The 16,438-nt window shown below is 40.6% G+C and overlaps 1 protein-coding gene across 10 annotated transcripts in view; it reads right to left on the reverse strand.

Moving 5' to 3' along the window:
• Positions 1 to 16,438, reverse strand: part of tenm4 (teneurin transmembrane protein 4) — a 264,928-nt gene that overhangs the window by 95,984 nt on the left and 152,506 nt on the right. For all 10 annotated transcript variants that reach the window (XM_036214986.1, XM_036214994.1, XM_036214992.1 and 7 more), the window contains 4 exons: positions 11,076 to 11,177; positions 10,649 to 10,843; positions 9,286 to 9,486; positions 2,943 to 3,128 (listed from right to left, as the gene is read on the reverse strand). In XM_036214986.1, coding sequence (XP_036070879.1) covers positions 2,943 to 3,128; positions 9,286 to 9,486; positions 10,649 to 10,843; positions 11,076 to 11,177 — 684 coding nt within the window. The remainder of the gene's footprint in view (positions 1 to 2,942; positions 3,129 to 9,285; positions 9,487 to 10,648; positions 10,844 to 11,075; positions 11,178 to 16,438) is intronic.

Here is a 16,438-nt window from a genome sequence, read left to right on the forward strand (position 1 = left end):
GGAATATGTCTATGGCATAGCTTGTTTTTTTTTTAAACATTTTTGGGCCTCAAACAACCAAAAAAGTACTATTCCCCCAAATACTACACGGTAAAAAAAAGAAAAAAAAGCTGCAATAACTCAAAAATTTAAGTTTTAAATGTGATCCACTCAGGAGGTTTGGCAGAGAGTTCTTCTTCTGGATACCCTTCCTGACACAGACCTGTATTTTGTCCTGGCTGGGGACAGGCACAGGGCCCTCCTGTGGCTACATAGTTAGGCACTAGCATGAAGTGCCTTGCTAATATTCTAAAGTAAGTGGTTACAAACAATTCGAGGAAAAAAATATATATTTATACAATATTATATCCTCAAAATTTTCAATATTCTCAACTTCCCTTTTTTTTTACAGTGTATAAAGTAAAAATACTAAACAACAAATTGAAGGGTAAGAGCATTTCTTTACATTTTAGTAATATATCAAAGACAGAGAGGAGGAGGATAGGAGGAAAAGGAGAACTGACACACACTCAAGAACAAACAATGACACGTTATGATCTTGGAAAGCAGGCATCACACAGCACGTCCTCTGAATCATCTCAGCGTGTTGCTTTGAAGGAGGTTTTTGACGGTGCTGCAGTCAATGATTGTGAAGTCAACCACCCTGTTATGTTTGCTCTGAAGGAGACATATTATGCTGCTCAGACGTTGATGCAATTCCTTAAATATTTCTGACACCATTTCATAAATATACTAGAAAGATGAAATACTTTTTTTTATTTTATTTTATTTTTTTTTCAACTCGTGACTTCAGGAGTGGAAAACAAAATGTTCCTGTAAAATCTGAAGTGAGGCTATGATGACGTTAGCTTAAATTTGGGTCATGCTTCTGGGTCAAGGCTTTTTTGGAGCCCATGTGCACAGGTCAGGTTATATTTGAATTCATAAGCATGTGTTGTTGTCTTCAATATCTCTGTACTATAACACCAAAGAAGCAAGGAAATTGTTGTTAATGCTAACGCTAAAGGTTTTTTTTCAGTTTTACATAACAAATTTGTTAAATAACCTTAAATATTTCAACTTTAAGCTAGTTAATTTCTCTTTTTGTATGAGTTATTAATTTTTAAATACATAAACCCATGTTCTTTTTAAAATATTTGCTACACAGGGTAGCAACAGCTGTTGTTTAGCAGCTAGCTAGCTTAGCTATCTTGCACATAATTGTTGAATAAAGACACACAGCAGAGTAGTTTGAACTGCAAATACAGACTTCAGCTTAATATAAAAAAGGAAAGATCTCATTAATGAAATTATTTAATTTAAACATTATTAGTTAATAGTAAAAACAAAGCCAGGGAAGCGACATTCTCACAGTATAGAATCTATATTAAAGAATACACAATTAAAACTGCCTTTCTGAGTATTTCTTAATTCAAATGCGAAAACTGGATGCTAGAAAATAAAAAACATGATGCAACTAAATGGGGTTAGTCCCCCCTCCCCCTGCGCACACACTGGCCTGCTCACTCTCAGGTGTGCGAGACATGATGAGCGTTCAACATTCGTGCTGTAGCAAATGACGACTCGGGCTCAAAACTGTACGACTGGATTGAAATTACTCGCTGTTATTTTTGCGCCGCTAATGCTAGCTTGAGGCTATAAGCTCACGCGCGAGCACACAAACAAAGCTCTAAGTGACATGGAGAGGGCGGGGTTTCTCTGTGCCAGTAGTCCCGCCCACAAACCAGAATTGTATTTCTAATGAACCACTACCACTGTGCATGAAATGTGTCTTAAAAAACGACAAAGGCTTTTTGTTTTGGCTAAAAACGGCATAGTCATAATTTAAAGGTCACTGGATTTTACTTTAGCATAAGAGTTGTAGTTCTAGTGTTGATGCTTTTTGAATTGCCACAACCCTTCAACCGTTTGCAGAATTAATACAATTCCAATGGACTCTAGAAGCTGAAAAATACAAGTTAATTCAAATAGATCCATTGGAGTTACATCAATTATTCACACTGTGTCATTTCCTGCCGCCGGGGACAACTCCAGTGTTATTATGGTACTATGTGGTCATTGGAGGCATACATTTTAACTTCAAAAGTTAGTTTTTTGCTAATGTGAACACTCCAAACCATTTTGTGATTAGCTTGGAGTCCATTTCTGTTCACACGCACCTCTGAATCACACGAGAGTTATGCAAGCAAACGTACCTAGCATAATTCAGCGGTAAGAGGAAGGATAGGGTCATAAATAGTTGTTTATAATGAGAAGTCAATTTTGAACAAAAAAAAGAGATATCCTTTTGTTGGTTTACTTTATAAGATTCATCTTTTTGTACTGTTTAGATGTTCCTTCAGGGAATGTTTTTTACAAGAATCAAAAGTGGACAAAGAGTTTGTTAGATGATCATGAAAACTGCAGCAAAACGCAGCACTTCAATACTTTAGGCTGAAACCCGATGACCCTTTTTGATGTTAGCATAAGCTGAGGTTTTTTAAAACGGCTCTTCACATCCAGTTAAGGTCTTGTAAACCCTGTACTTCAGCCTGTGTTTACCGAGAGGCAGCTGTGAGTATAAACACAGAGCAAACAGCGGTGGTTGACCTGCTCACAATAACTCACATGTCAGCATCTGAAAATAATAGCAAATGTGAAGGGAGCGAAAGCAAAAAAAGAAAAAGAGATGAGGAAAATGAAAGGACACCTTAGCACATTCCCACATGAAAATGCATGAAGGCAAGCCTCAGATCCTTGAGTAAACCTGTTCATGCTTTACCAAGTTGCACAAATTTAATTAAGCATGCCCCCCCTTCCCCTTCTCCAACTGGATACTTCCCCTCAGACTCAACACACACTCAGGCAGAACACGCTTTTGTTAGGCCCCCCTCCACACCCTTGCCAAATACACATACATCGAACTGGTCCCCCACCCAACACAAAACCTTTTCCCATCCTACCAATGGTGCAGTGTTCTCCATTCCACCCCGGACTGCATTCACATTTGCCATCCTTGCAAGTGCCATGTTCATTACAGCGTGGGTGACACGCCCTCTGGTCACACCCGGTGCCCATCCAGCCGTCGTCACAGCGACAGGTGCCTGAAACACAAACGCCGTGGCCACCACAGTCCGCTGCACAAATCTCTGTGGGAGACAGGGATATAGAAGAAGACAACAAAGGGAATGGGGGACGAGAGACAGAAAAAGGAAAGGGGGGCGGTAGGAAATGGGATAGAAGGGGAAGACGGGGTAGTGATGGGACAAGGCAAAGAGGGTGAAAGAAAGACAAATCCAGAAGTTATTTTCTGAGAAAGGCAGCCACGCTCCACTACCTTGTCTGGTGGCGGCGGACAGACATTCCTGCACCTCATAAGGACATTCCTTTTTGGCAAGTTAGTGAGTCCATCACAACGAAAAGGAGAGGCTTACTGTGGCTTTTTACAGATTTTCCTCGCCTCTTCTACAATGTCTTTAATCATCTCTTCTTCCAATAAAAAAAAGGTTTAAGTGGAAAAAAATAAACCCAATCAGTACACACTTCTTCTTTTTTAATCCATGCAGATGGGCTGGAAACAGGATGTACAAATCCATGGAAAGGCAGGAGCATAGAATTTCAATATGTTGTTTTTATCGTCTTTGAGTGCCGCCTACCCGGAGAAGCAGTGCAGTCATGGATTGATGCAGAAAAGCCTGGCCGACGCTATCGAGCAGCAACCCAAGACCTCCCTGACCGAGATTCATCAAAGCCGGTGTATGACAAGACACAAGCTTGGAGAATTTACACGCCAGCCGATAACGTAGGATCTCATTGAGATTTCAAGCTCTTTATTAACCATTCGGTTCCAAACAGGGCTTAGGAGCACGGGTGACACTGAGCAGTAGTATTCGGGGCTTATTAGCCAAACCAATTCATCTGTGACCACAGGGGACCAAAGTGGATGTAAAATCTCTTAATAAGTCAATTACTGCCGTTGCGGAGCATGTTTTGTCTCTGTCGCAGTTCTAATCGGAACCGTATTCCTAGCTATAAACATGACACCACAAACCCCTCGCTAGCTAATTACAGATCATCAAAGACTGTCCGAATACTGATTTTACATCTGAAGTTCCAGTTGATAATTATACCAGCAGTGAATAATTTACTCAAAAGGGAAAAGTCCATGTGAAAATAAAAAAATTACTATTTTCAAGGTTTCTACCGTAGAAAAGAACCTTCCAAATGTTCTAAAAACCATATTATATTCAGCTGGAGGAGCTAATTAAATAATTGAACATCCTAAGGGATTGTGTTGACTTACAAACAAAAAAGGGCCAAACAATAGCCGAATTTATCCAGCCCTGCTATAGGGTGCAGGTAGAAAATGAGAGGGGGCAAGTCTGGGTGAGATTGGGGTGTCAAACCCCTCCCAGCCCTTAAAATACTTAGATAACCTTCATATCAGTTCATCTATACATGTATGTATCTCCTTTGAGCAATTTAGTCATCTTGTGTACTCGTGGTACTGTATGTGTACTGCTTGATAATTATATGGTCCTGTTCACTGATTAGACTAAAAAGTCCTGAATAAATAAATAAATACATAAATAAATAATTAAAGTAAGTATGTAAGTACGTTAGTAAGTTGTAAAAAATAAGTAAGTAATAATTAAAAAGGTAGGTTGTAAGTAAGTAATAAGTAAGAAAGTAAATAAGTTGATAGTAAGTAAGTAGTTAGTAGGAAAGTAAGTTGATGGTAAGCAAAAACTAAGAAAGTAATTCAATAAGTAGGTAATAAGTACGTAGTTAAAAAGTCAGTTAGTACTAAGTAAGTAAGAAAGTATGTAATAAGTAAGTAAGTATTAAGTTAGTAAGTAAGTAATAAGTGGGAAACTAAGTGAGTAAGTAGGTAATAAGTCAGTACAAAAAAAGTTAGCACGTACCTAAATACATAAGTAAGTAAGTAGTAAGAAAATAAGTAATAAGTTAGTAAGCAATAACTGAAAAAGTATGTAATAAGTTAGTAGGTAATAACTCAGTAAGTATAAAAAGTAAGAAAGTAAGTAACTAATAATTAAGTAATAAGTTAGTAAGTAAGTAAGTAATACGTGGTAAACTAGGTGAGTAAGTAGGTAATAAGTATGTAAAAAGTCAGCAAGTACGCAAGTAATATGTAAGTAGGAAGTAAGTAAATAATAATAAATAAGTGGTAAGTTAGTAAGTAATAAGTAAGTAAGTAATTGGTAAGTAAATAATAATAAGTAAGAAATTAAGTAAGTTGGTAAGTAAATCTCAAGTTAGTAAGTAAGTAATAATTAAGTAAATAGTATGCCACACTCTGCATTTACCGAGCTAGGGACAGGCACAACCAGGACACTAGTTTGTGCCTGTTGAGGCTATATTTATCTTTTTTTTATTTGTGGGATTTTCTTTTCGTATTTTTTATCTCTTTAGTAAATTTGGGGTTTNNGTGCACTGAATCCCTTTGCCAGAGCCTATATCCGGCCTTGCAATGATCCGAGGTTTCACTGAAGCTCACACAGGTGGAGAAAGTCGTCAAACTGACTCTCAGACAACTGCTTTCTTGCAACAAGAGGGGGAGAAACCTTTACCGTGATAAAGATGCAATTACTGCCCCTAGGCAAACCCTCATTATCTGTGGCCAAAGCAGTCCCCATTCCCACGATGGCCCTCACCATTTGCACTAAAAGAGCGTGTAAACAAACCTTCCTCTGGGCAGTAGTCGAAAAAATAACATAAAAAAATCACACATACACCAAGGACATAAAACCTCAGGCGTCGTCGTATCGCCAGTAAGAGCGTAACTACCTACTGTGCACACCTATTGCTCCAAAGCAACACGAGAAAACGAGTTTGTGACACGTACTATAGGAAAGATGAAATAATCCCTGAAGATGTATTGAAGGTCTTTTGTTTTTTTCTTCCCTCGGTCTGCGGGGTTATAGGCCTCTTACAGTAGACCCCCGTCACATAGCTTAGTGTTGTATTAGACCACAGAAAGCCCTACAATGAACGGGATAAAAGAGGATAAAGAGCTAACTCATCATCATTTACGGAGCTTTTTCTCCACTAGGCAAACTCGCACTAACTGCCCATTTCCTCCCAAATCCTCGGGATTACCTAATAGGTCAGCACGCCTTCTTGGAATACAAAGGGAATTGGTGGATCAGAGTGACTGCTGCACGGAAATCCTGAATGTTTTTTAGCAAGAATACAAATGATGTTGTCTAAATAAAAAGGGCTCCGACTCCGGCAGGCGAGAGAGAACCGATGCCCTGATTATCAAGGCGTCGGGGGCCTGTTCAGACGCCGCTATCCCAGGCTATAATCTGTTGTGAGAAAACAGTCAAATGCAAATGCGGTCTCGCAAGAGCATTTATTCATGTGGAAAATTGTAAAATTCTTCAGCCGGCTTACCGTGTCTTTCCAGTGAGTTCTGACTCTGCCAACGCTGCAAGTCAGTGGCGGTAGACACCGGCGTTTGACAGCTTTATTACAATCTATCCCAGAGTCGGTGAGGGTTTTCAGTAAAATACTTTATTAAATGTGAGCATGAGGCGGCTGTCAGAGCCGAGTCTACATTTTACAAGTCCTTTTTTCTCCCCTCGAGCCACAAGAATGAATATTCGAGATGTAAAAATTGTATCTCGCTCTCAGTCTTTTCTTAACTACCAAGAGAGAACACTCCCTGTGGACATAATGAACACATTGGGAACAGTCCTCCAGAGCAGAGGGAAAAAAGAGAAGCTATCATCAGCTGTGAACCTTGCACCTATGAGAGGAGAGCTGCGGCTGAAGAAAGAGCTTTCATTTACGTCATCCCACTAACAGAACCTCTTCTATTCACGCCTTTTTTCCCTTTTCTGCAGCTGCCGCCTACCCGTGCAAAAGAGGGGATTCAAGTAAAAAAAGCAGCAAAATTAGCGTAATTTGATTGCTGGTCCCGGACATCCAACTGATCATTGATGAAAATAATTACCACCTTTATGGATGTCTTTTTATTCTACTAATGCGCTGGCAGGTAGCAAAGTTACATTAAGCCAAGCAGAAAGAACAAGATTTGTACACAAAAGAAAAGGGATGAACTAGTATCATCCATGGTAATTATCAGTCGTGGCTTGTTGAGGCTCAGAACACCAACAAAATAAAAAAAAAACAATTTTACTTCCAACTGTCGACCTCCGACTGATTATAGATGAGGGCAAAAGAGACGTCTGCGTGAAAATCATGAATGTTTACTTCAGCAGGAAGTAATCAGTAAAAAAAATGTGTCAAATCAATGAGGAATTTAATTCAAGGAGATGGAAGTATCAGGGTTTAAAAGTATAAAGTCCTTTACTCATATATGGGGCAGAAATATTTAGAGTTTTTGTTGGTTAAAAAGCAACATCAAATCTTCTTTGACTACAAAAAAACCAATTGTGTTCCGCTTTCTTTTTAAAGTCATAGCGGCTGATACGATTCAGGTCTGGTTTAAAATCTATACAGGTGGGTGACACTAAATATCAAGGTTGTAGGCCACTTGAGTGAAAATCTTCATGTATGCTTTTTTTCTATGGGCGTGCTGCGGGTGACAGTTCATAGCAAACACTTGTACAACACCTAAGTGTGAAGTAGGTGAGATGCAGGCATGTTTTATGGATTATTCATAGTTTAAACCCTCCGCCCAAATCCTGCATACTGAGCAAGGTGTATGTACACACACAATTTTTATAGGCTACTTTTGCCCAACCTAGATGTTAGAGAGGAGATAATTAGACATTTGCACGCTGTCAGTAAGGCACAAGCACTCACACTAAGGCTGGGTGGGTGGTATGCCCAAAAAAATAAAATCTTCAAATTTTATCATTCCAACTTTGATTTTCAATGTTAAAAAAAATTCTCCCTGATTTAACTTTCTTTAACAAAAATGACAAATGACAGAATATATTTCACCAAAATTGTCTTCTTTTAATATTTTCTTTAGAAACGGTCTCGAACACAAAGTACAACTCTAGCATACTTGGAATAATATTAGTGTGAATGTTGTAAACTGAATGTGGACACTGAAGATGCTTGAGCTGAAAATGCTGAAAATGCTGAAACTGATGACTAAAAATGCTCAAGTGATTTCACAATCTTGGTGTCAAAACGTTCAGCTTGTTCAGTACATTACTGCTTGTATTTTTTTTTATTCAAAAACTTCAGATTTTTGAAAGACTGAGCAAAATGTGCCCCCTAAGAAATGAATGAGAAACTCTTCAAATTTCAAACTTTTAAGTAGATTAGCCACAAGCTAAAATATATTCATGTGTTATGTTTTCATCTTTTATTGTTATTTAGAAAAAATAATTGGAGTTGGGCTAATTTGTAATCTACTGGGTTTTTATAGGCTTATTTTAGAGTATAGTTTCTAGTTTACCAACAGGATAACATTTTTGACTAATTTAGCTTACTGAGGAATTTTAGGCTACTTTGGAGTTTTGCTAGTATTTAAGCTATGTGCTAGGTTTTTAGCTAATTTGGCATCTAGTGGGGTTTTTTGGGCTAATTTGGAGTTTAGCTAATATTTTAGCAATGAGCTAACATTTTAATTAATTTAGTTTACTGAGAAATTTTAGGCTACTTTGGAGTTTCGCTAGTATTTAAGCTATGTGCTAGCTTTTTGGTTAATTAAACATCCACCAATATTTTTTTGGGCTAATTTAGCAAATACTTTTTAGCAAAATTGGCATGTATTAGAGATTTTTAAGCAATTTTAATACGTTTTCAGAAATTTGGTCAACTTCAGTGCTCTTACATAGTACTTAAAATAAATGTCCAGTCTTTTAGCAAATTTAACATTTGCAAATTTTGCATTTTCAGCAAATCCCTATTTTTAGCAAAAATCATTCACACTAGCATTATCACAGTTAATGCAACATTTCTGGTGTTATATTTGAGTCAGTTAGACCAAAATTTAGTGAAAAACAGTTTCTTTGTTTCAGATGCCGACCTCGTTTGATTTAAGTCTTGTTTTAAGGCCGCAACAAATGAAGGAAAAAAAGCTGTATTCAAGGTTTAATAAACTATCATCCGAATTGGTTTTATTTTTAGCATATAACACAAACACTTCAAGTTTAAAGCTAATAATGGTTAAGATATGTTTTACATCCACTTAATGAATAATTTGATTAGTAATCAATAAATAATCGGTGTGTTCGCTGCATGGATTAAAATAATCGTTTGTGCTAGCCCTACTTCACAACAAAAAGCTCGTTTGGACTCAGTCCTTGTTTTACATTTCATAATCAGTTAAATCTATCTGTCAACATTTACTCTCACCTGTAGCGCAGTCGTGGCCCGTCCAGTTGGGGTCACAGCTGCAGGTTCCGGTGTCTGCCAAGAAGGCTCCATGTCCAGAGCACTGGTCCATGCAGGACGCCCGGGGGCTCTCGCATCCAGACCCGCCCCAGCCCACGAAGCAGTGGCACTCTCCGTGGACGCACACCCCTCGGCCCGAGCACGTCGGGTCCAGACAGTCCACTGATAAAAGGGTTTCAGACAGAGGCGGTTAGACGCTCCAGTCACCTGCTGTTCCCCTCCTCTTTCACAGAACAACTTGGCATCTTAATTCAGCCTTCAACAGAGCGGCAAGCAAAGCAGCTTAGCACACCAACAATGAGGGAAAAAAAAAAAACATTTTTTCTAAAACTGGCGAAAGGATTTCCACGGAGGCAAATTAAATGGCTATTTGTTCGGTGGGTGTTATGGCACAAACCTACAGGTTCCACCCACACTCCTGCTCGCTCTCTCCTTGTATTTCCCAAAGAAAAATTCCTTCTAAAAAGAAAAGGTTGCTTAATAGAGGCATTTTTTCGACAAAAATCAAAGCGGCGGTGATGTGCGGTTCAAAGCTAGAAAACCTGAAACCTGCATTCGCAGGATGGGAAGATGTTGTAAGGAAGAGCCTGGGGTAACAGCCAGACTTCACAGGCGGAAATAAAGACCTTCTCAGCTCTACTGTTTGATACAAAACATCTTTTCCTGTCTTTATCACTTATTCTGGTGAAACAGCTGAAAATCAAAAATCTTTGTATCTTTAAATGGTTCGTAGGGATGGACACAGTCTTAATATCTACACACAGATGGCAAACGGGCGCCAAGCGGGAGCGACGTCTAGCCACACCGTGGCAGGTCCCCTTTACCAAGACATAAGTGGGTATAAAGGTTGTTGTAGTAAGACAAACAGGATGTCTTGCCTCGTAGCAGATGGTTTGAGCGCCAGATACAAAGATCAGAGCCTAACTGACAAGAAACTCTCCTGGCAATTAATCATTGTGGCTGAAGGTCACATGGAAGAAAGGTAAAAACGTTGGAGGGCCCCTGCCCACATTCCCCTCCAATCCTTATGGCAAGCACTCCACCTAAAATAGAATGGAGGCCCACGGATGTCACCAACCCCCATTTATCAAACTCCCAGGGTCCATTTTTCATTTTGAAATGAGAGCCTTCAAGAGCTGACGAACACAATGGCTCCTTCAATCTTATCTGGCGAGGCCTTTTTCCAACCGAGAGTGAAGCCGGAGCTCCTCGCAGATTCAAATCACACTTCATGTTGGAACTTTTAGCAACATTTGACGAAGTTTGGCATTTTTAGATCCAATAATAGCTAGTATCAGTCGAATGAATGTCTTCCAGGAATCACCTTCCTCGCAGTTTTCCCCCTTGTAGCCGGGGTTGCAGATACAGGTTCCCACGATGCACGTTCCGTGGCCGCTGCACGTCACGTCGATGCACTGGTTGGTGGGGACGTCGCACTCGGAGCCCTTCCAGCCGCTATGACACATGCAGCGACCTTTGAGGTATTGACCATTGCCACTGCAGAGCACTGGGCATGCCGCTGGAAAACAGAGAGCACAAATCCATTCAAGCAGAGAATCTTCAGCAGCGTAAAAGCGTTTTATTTCAATCAATACGTAACAGCAGTGAAGTTCTGCTTAGTTTAATGGGGAAAAATCTTTTGCTTCTATTGAGAGGAAGATTTTTCTTTCACTTTTTTTGTTTAGCATCCCAAAAAAAACGCCTGAACCACAGTGATTAATAAAAGGATTACGTGAAATGGAGTGACTCACCTCGCCCACAATCAGGTCCTTTGAATCCTAAAAAGCAGTGGCACGTTCCAGCAATGCAGTCCCCGTTTCCAAAGCAGTTACTGGGACAGTCATCAATAGAATCTGCAAGAGAGCAATCAGGAAAAAAAAGGGTTTCTGAGCGATGCATTTCAAAAAAGTGATTCCCGCCCTCTCCACTCGTTTCTTTCGGCTGATTATTTTCCTCTTTTTTTTTAATGACGGCGATGAGTGAACGCTCAGCTTTTCTGTTTCACTGTGAGCATCCAGTTCCTCCCGTTTTTCACAGAAATGGGCCATTTCGAGAAACGAGAAAAACAAGTTGTTATCGGCCGTACCGAAAAAATTACAATTCAATTACTCTCTGAGAGTTTGCAGAAACACACAATGTGGAAAAACAAAAGCTAGAAATATTTGACTGATGGTTTGTTTAAAAGTCAACAAGCAAAAGTTGCCAGAATTCCATTTTACACAAAGAAACCTCGATGGGAGACACGTCTTATTCTCATCAGATCTTAACTGAAGGAGGAAAAATGTTGTTGGATTCCTTAGAATGAAACTATTATTTTTGTTATATCTGGATGGCAAATGGTTTGAGCCACTGCTGAACACATCCATCCATCCCATCCATCCATCCATCCCATCCCATCCCATCCCATCCAAAACATTCTCACTCCCAATTTTTCTCATTTTCTGACATGCTGGCTGTTCCTATTAAATCACGGGTCCAAACCTCCGGGGTGCGAACTGGATCCGGTCCAGTACCGGAACATGAAGTGCACTGATACCCTTAACCAGTACCAGTACCCTAATCCAGTACCGGTTCATGTCCTATACCATGTCCGGGAACGGTTCACGTCGGGTCCGGTACCTCATCTTGTACCGCGTTCAGTATTGCTTATGCTAGCAGTTCGTGTCCAGTACCGCATCTGATACCAGTAACGGATCTTGTAACGGATCTCTCCAGTATTCCTCCCAGTGCCAGGTTAAGGTTAGGGTACCAGAACTGGGTTAGGGTACTGGTACCGGCCGCATCCTGAGGACCTGTCCGCGTGCAGTACCGCATCTGGTACCATGTCCCAAGGGTTGCAGACCCTTGATTTTAATATTTCTTCAAATGGAGGTCCCACTTAAAAATGAGGTGTTCCCTCTCTTGGGGTCTATCCTCCCACTCTAGTTCAAATGTGTAAATAAAATAAATAAATACATTTTACAAACAGCCAGCACGTCAAAAAACGACAAGCTTGGGACACCAAAAATGGCAAAAAGTGACGGGGTCCTTAGCTAAACATCAATATGTGACGACAAACAAAAGTTGCTAAAATTCTGTTTGGTACAGTGCAATTCATGTGTTGTCCCTCTGCCCCCCAGTGGAGCGAGAGAGATTTCAGATTCCAGGTGGCTCGTGCTCCTGTCCTTGGCCGTGGACCTCGCCTCTGGCTCGTCTTGGCAGTGGACCGTGCCCCCAGCTGTTCCCCAGTTCCATCTGGATGAAGGATCGTCTGTGTTCCTGTTCTTGGCCGTGGACCTCGCCTCTGGTTCGTCTTGGCAGTGGACCGTGCCCCCAGCTGTTCCCCAGTTCCATCTGGATGAAGGATCGTCTGTGCTCCTGTTCTTGGCCGTGGACCTCGCCTCTGGCTCGTCCAGTTCTCTTGTACAGTCAATGGTACTAAAACCATTAAACTAAACCCAAAGGTAAATCGAACACCAAACTAGATAATAGAACATTTGACAAATGTTATCTAATTTGATAGTTCTGGATCAGCAGAAATGTATAAATAGGTCAGCGACCTTTTCTTTTTCTGAATCAAACCAAGTTTCTTGTGAAATCAAGACAGAGTTTGCTAGTTTTGCATCCTACTGAGATCTATCTAGTATGTTCTTTTTACTGCATGAAATCCTTGTGCTGAACATTTTTTCCAGACCTGAAATCGCCATTATCGCTTTTCAGTACAACATTTTATAATCTATCTTTTTCCCTGCCGGATTTTTCAAATTTCAATGTAACATTTTCACTCTAAAATGTGTGATACTCTGCATGGTACAATCATTCAAGAGAATATGACAGAGTTGATAATGACCTCAATTTAAATGCAATTAATTGGTGAAACACTGTTTCTGTCGCAGCGTCGCGCTCTGCTTTTATTAGGAACAAGAGCGAGCATTGATCTCTGCGGACGGCGGCAGAACTCTGAAACGCGATGCTCACTGAATTAGGCCTGAAATGGTGCTGAAAAATATATCCAATCTTGTCCACTACCTCCAGGCAGCAGAAACTCCCCGGCAAAACTTACTGAACAAAGAATCTCTTGTAGTCCACAATGGGCTCGAAATGTGAGCCGAGGACTCGGCTTCCCTTTACCCTGGAGAGTCAATCATCACCGAGGATGCATTGCGAGACGGAGCAGAAAGACAAAGACAGAGAGGCAGAAAAGATCCAGGCAGAGCAGAGATACAGTGGGAATGGGCAGTGAGCAGAAACATGCAGCTGCTGTTTATGTGGGGGAACGTGCTATAGCTGCTTCTTGCCATGCGGGGCTACAGAAGGGAATCAGGGAGGACTACCCCCCCTGGTCCGATGGAGGCGATCAGTAGTTTTTGGAGGAGTTGGGATAAACTAACAAGGGTGTCCAAACTTTTTGCAGATTTGGTGAAAATGTGTGAGGGACAACCAATGAACAGCCTTTCTTTGAACCCCTATGTTAGCATTAACTATTTTATAAAATTCCTATTGCAGTGGGATAGTTTCACTCTTAAACACTTGGGTTGTTTCACCAATAATGTTGGGATTTTGGTTATCTTTTGGATTATAGTGGTTTCAACATTTTTTTCGTTACTTGAAACAAACAAAAAGTTTTTCCCTTTTTACTCTTGAAATTGGGCAAAAAAACAACCTAACTTGGGTTATTGTTAACTGTGACGTTTTTGTGGAGTGTTTATTTTCTTCACTTAAAGCCAAAATATGTCAAAATACGTTTTATTCTCAAAGTTACTGTGATTTTCTTTTTGAAGACAAGAAAAATAAAAAGAATAAATAGTTTAATTAAATAAAAAAAAAGTTCATCAACATTAAATCTGGGTTCATAAAAAAATGTTATGTACTATTATCCACTAAATATTAGGGCTAGGTTGATAAAATTAATTAATCAGTCTATGCCTAATAGATTAAAAATTGATCCATAAAATTAGAGATCAATCTAACGCATAAAGCTAAAGTCCGCTAGCCTGATGCTAACGTATAATAGGGTTTCCTATAGGACGGCTAATGCTAACACTTGGTTGACCTAAACATACAATACTGACTAAATTAATATCTTTATATATTCAATCTTAAGGACATTTTTCTGTTAAAGTAACCATTTGTTCATACTTTTTTCTTCTTCTGTAATAATGTGTAATACTATAGCGCGATCGCGACCTAGTGGCCAAACTGAAACGCCCTCCAGGAGAGGCAGAAAAATGATTGGAGCTTCTCTGTTTGTGAAAGTATGTTAACACTGTATGGTATTAACAATCTCAATATTTCACTAATACATTTTATAGTATGTGAACTGTATCAGATTAATATGAAAATCTTCAAAACATATAAAGATTATGAATATATTTCCTAACAAATGTGTCTAAATACTTTGGACATGCCTGAACGAACATCTAATGCTACGTTCACACTAGTCAAGTCAACGTGAGAAAAGTCTATGTGAACGCGTGAATCGGTGCATTTACGACATCCACGATCAAAACTTTTGCGTTCATATGTTGCTACAGTACACAAGTTTTTATGTCCGTTTTCGGGCTTTACATACAAAATGGGCAGTCATTTGACCAATCAGGGGCTCGGATTTGATAGTGTTCTGTTTTGTTTTTGGAGGCGCCAACCCTTTGAAAATCATGGAGGAGAAATGAATAATTGTGCCGAAAGTATATGACACCAAGTCTTTCATATATCGGAATAGAGCTATGACAGAAAAAGCCTGTAGCAGGATTTTCATGATTTCCACCGAATTTCCCATCAAGCCTCCTCCAACTGTACATGCACTAGCATCCGGTACCAACAGTCCAGAACGTTATACATGAACGTAGCTCCACAAATTCCCCGTCCTTCTCCTTTCTGCAGGGTGCTGGGGAGACCAGCATCAGGTGGAGCTCAGGGTTCAGGGCTGGAAAAAATGCTAAATGAATGTGTGCACACTCGCCATCTGCAACTTCCCCCTGAATTCCAATTAGGCTGGAGTGGTTTCCTCCGAAAGCCAAAATACTTGAGTGAAGTTCCTTAAATATCAAGATGCAATCCACTTTAATATTAAGATGTCAGAAACTCGACACCGACGCCGCTCTAATCAGGGGGAATCTTCATATATAATGCATATTTCTAAGCCGAACAAGACACGTCCTGTCAAACATGTTTAATTGAGTAATCATAAACTGTCGACTCTGCTGCTGAACATTGATACTGTTTAGTAAACGACACACTGCTCGTGTCTGTTGGCCGGGATCCCTCTGAGAGGCAGGAAGGGAGGCCATGAATATCTCTTAGCCGCACACTCGACATAGGCCAACGCATAAATCATGGATTTAAGCAGAGCTTCATTGAAATTCATTACCCTTCATATCAGGGGAGCTAACTATTGTGAGTCTCTCCAGTCGGTGAGGACAGAGTAGCTGGTTTAATCAGCGCCTTGCCACGCTCCCAGAGGATGCTCAACACTTTTGAATGATGGCCGCCTGTGCACAGACCCCAGCCACCGCGAGGATACAGAGTCGGACTTCGGTCTTTTACTTCCTTTTGCTCCCCACGAGGGGAGCCTCGTCTGGGTGGAGGCCCGTCTGGCACTAGGCGGGAAGGACAAATGGCTTCATGCTCCAGAGAGCTGTGATACAAAACATTCAGCAGGACACATTTCACATCGTGGAAGAAGGAATGAGGAGCAACCCAGATTGAAGACACAGACCGCGAATCCCCTCAAAGTTAGACCCTTTCATGGGTACGCGCTGCAATAAAACCCATCTTTTAATAAAAAAATTAAATAAGAGCGGCTCCTTCATAAGAAGTGATAAAATCATTTCCCTGCCGGTGCCTTTTAAACAATGCTGCTTAGGCTCCACAGTGTGTCCGCTCTGGATATTGCTCACATATATTTCTATACCTGCGCCGCTCTATTTGAAGGTCAACTCCATCCCTCCACGGCTCAATAAAATTCAGGCAGTTGGTGGATTCAATTTCTGCTGAAGGGCACTTAACCGGTGACCCATTTTAAAAGGGCCCCTCTGCCTCCCTCTGAGCTCCTGTGAGCAGATCAGCTCCGATACAAACAGAACACAGCCGGAATTCTTGCCCGGGCCGACGCCGACCCCGCCCCTGCCCGCCG

Source organism: Oryzias melastigma, linkage group LG13 (assembly GCF_002922805.2).
Source record: "Oryzias melastigma strain HK-1 linkage group LG13, ASM292280v2, whole genome shotgun sequence".
Lineage (NCBI taxonomy): Eukaryota > Metazoa > Chordata > Actinopteri > Beloniformes > Adrianichthyidae > Oryzias > Oryzias melastigma.